This window comes from Mchenga conophoros, linkage group LG15 (assembly GCF_057382185.1).
Source record: "Mchenga conophoros isolate Kocher_MC1m ecotype Shallow Benthic linkage group LG15, M_conophoros_male_GT1.1, whole genome shotgun sequence".
Lineage (NCBI taxonomy): Eukaryota > Metazoa > Chordata > Actinopteri > Cichliformes > Cichlidae > Mchenga > Mchenga conophoros.
In genome coordinates this window covers 19,682,236-19,693,904 of record NC_140540.1, presented here as the reverse complement: position 1 = coordinate 19,693,904, position 11,669 = coordinate 19,682,236, and the positions used below count along the sequence as shown (strand labels likewise).

The following is an 11,669-nucleotide window of genomic DNA, read 5'->3' as shown; positions in this document are numbered from 1 at the left end:
TGTTAAAACCACACTTATTTATCTCGAGACATCTTAATCAAATATATTTTACCAATCTATCAAATAATATTAATAGGTTTGTGTCCATTGATGCTTTTTTATTATCAGGTTTACTTGTTCACAATTCCTATTTTTCTTTCCTGTTTTTGCAAGGTCATTTAGCAGTATTTCAGTGGCGTTTGACACTCCTTCAGAACCTGGCAAAGACATACTTTTATTTTGAAGGAGTTCCACTGAAATATTGAGAATCATTATTATTACCGGTTTACTTCCGGGTACTAGCATGCTACTCGTAGCTGTGTAGAGATGAAAGATGGGAAAAGATGATTTTAGATGTATTGAATGTAACGAAAAAGCAGCGGAACTCCACAGGGATTACAGCAACGGGATCCTGAAGATAACAATATGTGTGCGTTGGAAAGTCACACCGTTTGTGCGATGAGGATGCTACCTACCAGATATCATACAGCTTCCTACCTTTTCCTGTTGCAACTAGACACATTTGTAGTGAAATAACTTGTCTGCTAAATGGTTTATGAGCGAAATGGTGACTGCTTTTTTCTTTTTGAGGTCTTGCTCTCAGGTGCACTGATCTCTGGCCTTTTTACTGAATAGCAAGTAAACAAGCAAACTTTGGACTTCATGTCTTAGATGTTAATTACAGCGATCACCATCACGCCTTAGTTGGAGCCAGCTTCTAAACATGGACTGCGTGCTTCTTAAAGTAGATCTGGGAGGTGATATAAAGAGAGACATTATAGCAGGGCTTTGACATAAAATCTGCGTGTGTGTTTCTCCAGGAGTCCTGCCAGAAGCCAGTGGACAAGTACATTGAATATGACCCAGTCATCATCCTCATCGATGCCATTTTGTGCAAGACACAGGCTTTCAGGCACATTTTGTTCAACACAAGACTAAATGTAAGCAAATTATGGGTCATTCCATCGCAAAACAATATGGACATTCTGGTTGACCATCTTTAATCTGCATATTAACTTTATGATCTAAAGTTTGGGAAACTTTAGCTTCATATATAAAATATTATTCAGTGGCCTCTCTTACCACAAACAAACAGATTACAGACACATTAAAATGTCTCAATGTTGGTTAATAATTGAAAAAAAATCAAGCATTTTCATTTTACAGGTAAAAAAAAAAACCCTTCACATTGCAAAAAACAAGTAGTGACAATTTCTTTATGGTATATAATTTAATTTCACAATACCTCAGATTTTTCATTGTCAAGACCTGCTGTATCTACCATTTCAAGACTTAGAAGAGTCTAATAAATTATCACTTGCTGTCTTTTGTAGTTTGAAGTTTTTTTATTAGTGTTTGTTCAAATGTGGAACTTTAATGGAAGGCTTCCGTTTTATTTATTTTTTGTTTGTTTTCACATTTTAACTAGTTAATAGTCTGGCTTTTTAGGTATTTGTCCTAAATTACAGATCCTGATTCATTTTGATGGTAAGAGAGACCAGTGACTTGTATCTTTAATAGTCTAATGGATATACATGTTCAAGTATTGCCTTAGATTACAAGGTGGGGGAAAAGGCTTAAAAGTAAGTGAACGGGCCTGTAAAAAAGGAACTGCACATACACACACACATACACATTTAAAAACAATTCTAGGCAAATCAAGAGATGGTTGAGCAAAAAAAAATTCTTAAAATGTGATAGTTTCAGATGAAATGACACCTTTATCTTTATTGCACGAGTGATAACTTTAAAGATTTGTGCTTTGTGTGTCCTGGCTTACACGTATTCGTTTGTGCAGGTGCTATCATGACTTCTGACCAGCATGCACGTGTTTCTACATGTTAATCTTTACCTCTGCAGATCCACTGGAAGCTGTGTGTGTTTTCCCTGCTGTGTGAAGCCTACCTCAGGTGGTCCATGCTCCATGGCTCCGAGCAGAGCAGTGACCCTGCTGATATAATCAGATACACAAAGGAATGGGAATTCTACGGCATGTTTGGATTGGCTGCTCTTGGTAAGATGATAAGACACAGTTTCTATCAGTGTGTTATCACAGAGCAAAGGAAACATCAATGAAATAGGAGCACGTGAGGGTTAACGGTGTCTGGAAGTTGAGTAAAGTATTAAATTATTACTTAAATAATAATAGTCGTCATAATGTCACAGAGCCCGATATGACATCTTTAGATTGCCTATTATTTTCCAAAACTGCAAAGAGAATTATTCTTTGACTTTTATAAGCTTATAAGCACTTAATGTTATATGGAAAACTTCCAGATATGAGGATACACATCTATGATTACAACCAAAAGCTGTGTGAAATTCATCACTGACACCAACTTAGTGTCATCAGCATTAATTCATATAAAATTATATTATTTACTGGAAAATATTTTTGTGTCACATGGGTAACCTACTTGTCCCAATTGATTGTGGCTGACCTGAGTACCCAGGTTCCATCTTCTCATACTGACTCCTGTTTCATGTATCTTCAGTATATAAGCTACATGATCTGGCTTATATATGTGTCTCTGTTGGACCTTCAGAGCTGTCAGCGTTCTGTGGCGGAGTGCTGTGTTTCCTTTGGGTGGTGGTCTGCTGCCTGCAGGGTGAGACCATGGAGCTCTGCCTGCTCCTCAGAGCCCTGCTGTTATCGTGCTACGGCAAAGTCCTCCTCATCCCCGCTGTCATCTGGGAGCACGATTACTCCCCGCTCTGCCTGGGCCTCATCAAACTATTTGTGCTCACCTCAAATTCACAGGCGATCAGAGGTAAGAGATCCACTGCTGATCAAATAGCTTTGCTTCTGCCCTCTTTGCTTCTGCATCAGCAGTTGGCAGCTTACTCCCTGCTGCTGTGATCCTGACTTCAGAGGACCCAGCACTTGAAGATAAACGTATTATATAACACAAAGGTTTAGGTCCATGTTTCTGGTTTTCATGTCATTATTTCTTCAGCATCTGTGGAAACAAAAATCTGCGTGTTTGGCGGCGAGCCTCTGAGCAGTGAACAAAGTATCGAATTCACCTTTCTTACTGCTTAATTTCGCATCACGTCCAGCTTGTGTGGCCGTTTTTCCTTTCTTTACATAACAGGTGCCTTCTCAGCTTCTCACCATTTAAGTTCACACTATTTTGGTTTGCACATTCTCTGTGTTACTCCAGATTACTCCAATAACACAGCAAGCATGTAAAAAGGGTGTGCATTAATAATTTGATCTCCTCTCCAGTGATCCTGAACAGCAGGAGACGTCTGTCGCTGATGGCCGTTTGTGTTGGCCTGCTGTCGGAGACCTGCGTGGCTCAGGCTTGTAAGAAGCTTTCGTGGAGCATCCAGGACATGTTGACATTTTAATGAGATGGAAGTGTCACCTGTCTCAGGGAGGAATGAGTGACCAACATCATGGACTTTCTACACATGGGATTTAAGAGGGGAAATGTTCAAAGCTGAATTCTTCAAGTTCCTTTCAACTGTTTTGCTTTTGCTGGCTAGTAATGCCAGCCATGTGTTTTGTGTTTATTTAAAGGTATGAAACACATCTCCTCCTGTGTGCTAGAAACCTGACTGACACTGCATGTCAAAAAAAGGCCAGATCCGTGTTGAGTTTATGTGATACAACATGACAGACTGAGAATTTGTGCTCTCCGTAGAGGCAAAGAGACATTTTCATACAGGAGAAATGTTTTCATTTGGTTTTAATATGGATAACCTGGGGTACGTTGTGCAAAAAAAGTCACAGAGGGAGACGAATGTCACTCAGACATCTCCTGATCCAAGCTCCTGTTAAACATGCTCCAGTTCCTGAGCCACTCTTGAGGAATGACACAAACACAGACCCCGAGGTTGTAATTTGACAACAGCTACTTCTCAGTTTGGGCACGGAGCAGTCCTCACATTCCTGAGCTAATTGGTGAACTGTTTGCCAAAATTAACCTAAACACACATATGGGAGTGTACAGGAACAGGGTGACTTTGCAGGTATTTATTGCAGCGTTGCTGATGAGAGAACTGCTCATGTAGTTCCAACCAAGATCCGGTATTTTGTTTTGATGACATTATTGGGATTTTTGTCATAATTGACTAGTATAGCAAAGATTTTTAATGGTGTTTTTTAAATAACAATATTGAAAATGTCTTTCATGTGTTCAGAGCCTACTATGATGTGAGTGATCTGATCAACACTCCAATGTCCCCAAGTAATCATTTAGAAACAATACTAGAAGCGAATCTTACACTTTTGTGAGGACAGAGCCGGTGAAATTGCATTTTAAAATATGTGTCATTAAATTTAAATGCACGATGTTTGAATCATGTGGCTTCAACGCACAGAATGTGAAATCCTCAGAGATCAAGCTGCAGGAGATCGCTGCTATCACACGTGTGATGTGAAATGATGATAAAAACATGTCGACCAGCTGCAGTTGGAACGCTCCACAAAACCTCCGCCTACTGTCGCTGGAATGTGTCTGGAAATAAACACAGACACATTCCAGACACATTCTGTGTGTTCTGTTGTTAAATCAATAAAACAAACTCTGAAATGAGACGGAGCACCTGTGAACTGAGTGGACTTTATTCACCACACTTGCCTACAGTGCGTAAACATGGATCTGGACCTGGGAAAAGCAATCGGGCATTCTTTAGAGATACATCTGTGAGTGTGAGATGAATGATGCCGCCTTATCAAAGTCACAGATAATGTGACAGATATTCAATGATGTAAGGTCTAAAGATACAATTACCACAAACAAATAGAATCAGTTTAGTAGCTGCAAAATAGCTTTTCTCTCCTTTTTGTTTTAGTGCTGTTTGTGTTACTTTACTGAAAGCAGAAGAGGAGACACAATAGAGTCTGAACTCTTAGCTGTATCATAGACTGTAGATAGAAGATGGATATAGCCACAGGGTTTTTGGACTGTGCATTTTAAACTTTAACATTTTGGATACTAGTAAAAAAAATTCGAGTTTCATTCACAGTGGATGGGATGTTTGCCACAGCAAGCCATAAAACTTATTCTTCCACTTAAAAAATTCAGCAGCTTTTTGTAACTTGAACTTTTATTGTTTGTCAGTATTAAGGCACAAACCCCTGTGCTGACCTCACAAGGGGAATTGTTTCTTCTTTTTGTCTTAAAATTCAGTTCAGCGCCTATAAATTAATAATTGTTCATTTCCAGCTATTTCAAAGTACTGAGGACGTATTTTCTCTCTTTGCCTCTCAAACAGTTATTTAGTTCTTGCGCAAAATTCACATGATGAATGCAGAGATTTAAAATGCGTAATTATTCTGGGTTTAAATGCACTGGCCAGGTGGAGTCGTTCTGTGGGCGGTTTGATGTTCTTTCACCGTCTGCGTGGGTACCCTGGCTTTCCCTCACAGTCCACAGACATGCAGTTAGTGGGGTTAGGTTAGCTGATGACTCTAAATTAGGTGTGAATGGTGGTCTGTCACTGTGACACAGTGGCGACCCTTCCATGGTTTATCCAACCTTTCGCCAAATGCAACAATCTCCAGCTCAACCGCAACATTAAACCCTTTAACATTTGTCAGGCAGACAGCGTATGCTTCTGTAATAAATCATGTGGAATAAACTTGCAGAGCGAGTTTGCAAAACTGTGCATAGGAAACATCATGCAGATACTTTGTTTTTGTACTACATGTTCTCTAGAGTGTTTGTCATATTGGGGTATAAAAAGACAAAATATGCTGTATTTCACCCAGAGCTTAATGAGATATTTCACTGTTTGTATACGTGTTGCTTCTGCACGCGGGCGCTTGTTGTTACAAGCCTCTGAATAGTTGGAAAGACAGCACACTGATGTGGAATGTTTTAAGTGTCCTCACCAAGGGTGGATCTGTGTTTTATGAATGCTGCACCCTATGCACTACGTCTGCCATGTAAGACATTCACAATGTGTCGCCTGTCAGCCAGATGAACTTAAACACCCTGTAGTCTATACGTTATTTGCATAAAAACAGAAGCTCGGGCCTGCTTCTGCTTTTACCTCATGACCAAGTTTTGATCTCAAATTCTAATCCTTAAAGTCACAAAAGACACAACACTGTTCATGTTGTTAAAATGCCACATCCACCTGTTCTGTCTTTAGATTTAAGTTCAATAAGAAGACAAAATCCTAAATAAACACAAACACACCTTTGTCACTGACCTTTGGACAAAATCTTTGTGAACAAACCACTGACTGTGTGATGGTGGAAAGTGCTGGTCTCTTACTGTGGTGTGCAGTGGTTTAATCTGAGTTTTACTAATCAGATTACTGTAACAGTAGTAAGCCTGAAGTCATTTTACCTGCCAGGTACAATATGGAGAAGTAAAACTAATTCTGCACTGAAAGGTATAAACTGAGGCTAAAGCGGATTCCTCCATCCATAAATGAAAAAGGTGGCACATTTAATATCTAAGCTGATCAGTTGGAAACCTCCTTATGTTAGATTATTGTTTTAGGAGAACTTTGTGCTTCTTTAAATGTGATTTTTGTTGTGGTTTTTTTTGCACAAATGAAACAAAATAGAAGTGAAAGAAAATGCCGTTCAAGGAGTTAGTCAATCTCCATCGATTTCCATGTTAATTTGCCTGAAATCACGTTTAGAGCCTGGTACAAAATAACATTTATAAGAAATGAATGGTGCATGATTTTTTTCACATCAATTTCTAGTCTACATCAAAATATTAAATATTATATAATATAATATAGGCAAATAATATATGCAATCCTCCAGACTAAAGAGTAGAGGGACCATCTGGTTTATTATTAACACTCTGCCTCTGTCTTTGATGCTATAGTGGTGCATCAGTGCCTATGGAATTACTAGCTTGCACATCTGGAAAAGCACCATCAACCCTGACATGTGTATATCAAGTTTTAGAGTACAATATATTACAATTGTGATGATGTTTTTTTTTAAGGGAATGCTATGCATAAGTAGCAAGACAACGCTAATCCATATACTACACGTATTACAACAGCATGGCTGTAGAAGAGTCTGTGTGCTGAATTTTAGCCTAGATCTTTCACCAACTGATAACATTTGGCATATCAGAAAATGAAAAATAAGACCAAGAGGAGTGCTGAGCAGTGAGAATCCTCCATCAGACTAGTCCTAAGAATAGGACAATATTCATCTCCTAAAAAATCCAACAGCTGGTCTTCTCAGTTCCCAAATGTTTACAGACTTTTCAAAAGAAGGGGCTACACAGTGGTAAGCATGGCCCCCGGCCCAACTTTTTGCAGACACGTTGCTAACATCATATTCAAAATGAACTATTGTTCTTAAAATGATACATTTTCTCAGTTTAAACATTTGATATGTTTTCTATGGGATTTATAAATCCTTACGTTCTGTTTTTTTTACATTACTCACAGGCTCCTGACTTTTATTGAATTGAGGTTGTGTGTCGTTTGTGTTAGCTGCTATAGTGCCTGTCACCATTGCTATTTTAGCTAACTGTGTTAGCATATTTGTTACATTGTTAGTACTCAACACAAAGAGCTGAGACAGATATTTGTGTCATTAGTTTGAGTGTATTTCTCCATGAGACAGAGTTTGGGGCTGAAAGACACTGAAGCTCTCTTCCAGAGGAAAATATGCCAAATTCCACGGCAATCTGTCGAATCACTGCAGATCACAAAGTTAGCCTCACAGTGGAAATCACCAAAGCCAGGATAGGATCTAGCTTGGAACGTTTGCATGAAATTGTAATTCAGATTCAGTGCATCCAAGAGACAAGAGCTGAAACTCAGGAGAAATCCTGATGTCAGTGGGGAGCAGAACAGTTGGATGAGGTCCACTATGCATATTCAAATGAGGAAATACAACATTACCAGGAAATAGGCTGTGTATTAAACCTGCAGTCATTTGCTTTTTATTCAAAAAGACAGAGCAAGGCCAGAAACACAAACAAGTGTGGTATGCACTGGCCTCACTGGGATCAGTGGACTGAAAAGAGCAACACAAAGGAAAGGAGGAGTGCACAGGAGCACAGTATAACAAAAACAAACTCTGTGGGCGTCAGTTACGCAAAGAAAAACACATATTACAACACAGAATTACAGAATTAGAAGCAAAAAATACCAACTGGCAACTTTAACTCAAAAACATCACCACTAGTTTGCAATATTCACTATAAACACAGCTTTCACGATGTTTGTTGGCCTTGTGTCGATCCCACTGATGTGGCAATCTGCCTCATCCCTCCCTGTAGAGAGAGTGATGCGCATCTTGGATTTGCTCTCTCAATCAGGATTATGTTAATCTGCTGTAATCTCCTAACAGACGCTCACACAGCCTGCACAAGACCAGAGCACAGAGAGACAACATGAGCTTCGAACGATACAGACTGAGGCCGGTATATGCAGAGCATGCTCACAGAGAAAATACACCAGAAAAACAGGACATCAAATAGCACTGTAAAAATAATGAAATGACTCACTAAACTTTCATCATTACTTAATTAACATAAGTGTGCAACTACACCATTTACCTGTGGGAGCTGCTACAATGACAACAAAATATGATCATGCAATGGTGGAAGTAAACTGTTTCCCCCCCCTAAATTCATTACTAAAGTAAATGTGGCAGTCCTCAAATGCCTGGCATTATATGAGCAGGCCCTCACGCCACACAATAGCTCCGACCTATCACAGTTGAGAGACAGGACCTTTTGAGGTGTCTGACAAGAGGAGGCTGGTAACAGATTCAAGGGGATATGGCATGGAGCCTCTGGATCATGTCTGTTCCAGCACAGTCTGCTATTCAGGTCACCTGCATGCAATTGTATTGTTTTGGCCCATTGGTTTATATGGATCGATGTATTTAAAGCCCAAAATGTTACAGTTGTTGTTTTTTTTACCTTTACATTGGGTGGTTAAATAAATAAATAATATCAGAAATGCTGTTCTGTTAGAACTGTGGTCACATTCATGTGTTATGTCTGTTTTTCCAATAAATGGAATTGTTGAGCTTTTCTGCCTTTTATTGGAATCTGTATAAAGGAAATTTATACCATGTAGGAATTTCCAGCAATTGTAGTCAAAGATATGCGCACGAAGGCCATGGACACGAAAGGATAAGTGCCAAACAATCTAAACCTCTCACAAAGATTTGCTAAATGACAAATGCTTTGTAGACCTGAGATTAGATCTGGCAAAATTAATTATAAGACACTTTAAACACAGCATAGTACAAGAAAGAGACAATAAAATGTACTTTTAATAAAATCAAGAAATTCAAAGGTTAAACCATCACCAGCATGTATCAGTAATAAACTGCACTTTCAGTTTGGATAGAATGAATAATACTGTAACTCACTGTATGAAATAACTTGTACTAATGTTAAAATATGATTTCTATTGTACGGGATTATCATTCCTTAATGCACTCAGATGTAAATCATTTTGCTTGTAATGCTGGGTGACTGAGTAAAATGTACTTCACTGCTTAGTTTAGGACAGTGTTGAGAAAAGTAAAGTATTTCTTTTTGTAGAATAAAAATGGAAAACATCGAGGCAAATATAAGAGTCCTCAAACGATCACTTGTTGGTCAAATGCACTATTTAATTAGTTTATCACTTATTAGTAGCTCCTTTAAATTTCCCCAAGAACATACAAGAACGATCTGGGGGAAAAAAATCCTTTTAATAGAGCCTGCTGACAAATATCTTTTACATAAATTATGAAAAGATTTGGCCCCAGTACAGACACCTGGGGGACACCTGGCAAATTTAAAGAAAATGTGCAAAGTACAAAAGTGGTTTGACAGCACAAAAAAAAAAGTAAAGTAAGTAAAAGTAAAATTCTGATATTTGTGAATTGTAAAAGGAATACACCATTCTTGATTCATAAAACATGGGATGGACACTGAAGAGTTCATGAAAATAAGTTTCTTGATGTGATAACAGGCGAAGTCAGAAATCTCAGATAGAACATATACATAGTGAGGTTTTGAGAAGCGTTTCAAAACTGCATAAAATAAAACACAGAAATCCAGAAATCACTACTCTACTACAATCTCTACTGCTCACTGGTTACACCATATTCAGATGACTGTTTAGAGGTTTGGAGCAATATTTATAAATACTACTAGCATAATTATTTATATTGCAAAAAAGGACCAGAAGGATAATCCATAATAATGGTTACAAAATATCATGGATCATCTATAACACTATACCCTTAAAATCCAAAACAATAAAATTCACCAGTGTGGTTCATTTTCACACTGTACAAATTCTGTATAAAACAATAAACTATACTTCCTACTTACTTAGTTCCTCACAATATCCAAAACATTTTTTTACAGGGATGGTGGATAATATTTGAGGGGGGGAGTTATATTTAAACCATCTCTGTGTTCGTATGTAATAGAAAGTTTTTGATCTCTCTATGTGGAGTGAAGCTGCGAAACAGACTGAGTGATGAATGGAAGCATGACAATTTTTTGAAGTAATGGGGGGAAAAGGCTTTGACCTGTTACTTTTTATTTTTGATAGGTGTGTACATCTGCATATATCTGTAAATACATATATCTGGGTTTATAAAATCAAATAAATGCAGGATACAAACAGGAAGTAAAGTGATTACCGAGTGCAGAATAGGGTAGGATTAAATAAGCATATGCTTGTTTTTACTCCTTTGTGAACACATCAAGTAATTCACTTTGATCATTATTTTCTTGGTGCTTTAATTGTATTATTCTAACATGTTTGAAATAATGTCTTAAAATCTAGAGTCCACTTTTTAAAAAGTAGCCATCAGATTTGTCAGATCGTGTAATTTTTAGATAAACACCACACAGGGCAAATACACAGCAACTGTGATAACAGGTAACGGGAAAAAAATGGTGCACATGCTGTATGAAACCGAGATATTGTTGCATGACCCATTTCTTAAGCCTCTCAGGGAGGTTGGTGAGAATTTACATAGAGACTCTGAGTATGAAAATATAAACAGTGTTATCATCATCAGTAATTCATCCCAACCTCCCAGCAGGAGAAGCTGCTACATCAAAGCCACCACATCCTGCTGCAGTAATGATCAATTACACTGGAACTGCACAGGCATGGCAGCTACTCTAGACCAAAATGCAGATTGGTGCATTTAAATGCAGGTCAGAGTGAGATGCATTGAGAACAAGAAATAAGTAGGGCAGCAGGGAGATGGCAAGGAAGCACAGTTTGGTGTGAAAGAGCTGTTTCTCCTAGAGTATTAGTTGGATTTTTTTTTTTTTTTAAGATTTTGGGTGTAAACAGTGCAAATGTAAAGCTTTTATTTTTTTAGCCTGTTTGTGGCATACCTACATGATTAGTAGTTAGTTTGCCAGGTTGCCAGTAACAGTGATCGAAAGTGAAACGTCTCAACAACTTCAAAACAGATTGAGATAATAATTAAAGACCAAGCAACTTACTTATCCAGTCGTGCCACAAGTGGATTAAAGTTTTTAGGTTAGAGCAGTATTTGGAACACATGTTCGAGGTTACCACAGGATGTTTCCTAGCCTAGGATGACCACCAAGCTTGAAATGAATTGCTCTCCAGAAAATCTCCTGGTGCAGGCTGTATCTGTGCACACATTAGCACATTAAATGTTTCACCAGCACAATTTAGGTTTTGAAGCAAAAACAAATATATAAAAATAACAAAAGTATCACTACAAAATTAAATACATACTCTAA

At 38.1% G+C, this 11,669-nt stretch overlaps 1 protein-coding gene across 1 annotated transcript; it reads left to right on the top strand.

The window, feature by feature from the left end:
- The first annotated feature begins 269 nt into the window (after positions 1–269).
- Positions 270–4,525, top strand: arv1 (ARV1 fatty acid homeostasis modulator). The gene is made up of 5 exons (XM_085247881.1): positions 270–409; positions 801–920; positions 1,840–1,993; positions 2,526–2,750; positions 3,209–4,525. Exons 1-5 carry the CDS (start codon positions 314–316, stop codon positions 3,331–3,333), a joined length of 720 nt encoding a protein of 239 aa, XP_085104007.1. The 5' UTR covers positions 270–313; the 3' UTR covers positions 3,334–4,525.
- The last annotated feature ends 7,144 nt before the right edge of the window (positions 4,526–11,669 follow it).

Bases quoted from the DNA above. Each gene is read 5' to 3' on its own strand.
- arv1 (XM_085247881.1), top strand. From the start codon at position 314: ATGGGAAAAGATGATTTTAGATGTATTGAATGTAACGAAAAAGCAGCG. The intron at 410-800 runs GTGCGTTGGAAA...GTGTTTCTCCAG, and splicing joins TCCTGAAGATAACAATATGT to GAGTCCTGCCAGAAGCCAGT. The intron at 1,994-2,525 runs GTAAGATGATAA...TTGGACCTTCAG, and splicing joins GTTTGGATTGGCTGCTCTTG to AGCTGTCAGCGTTCTGTGGC.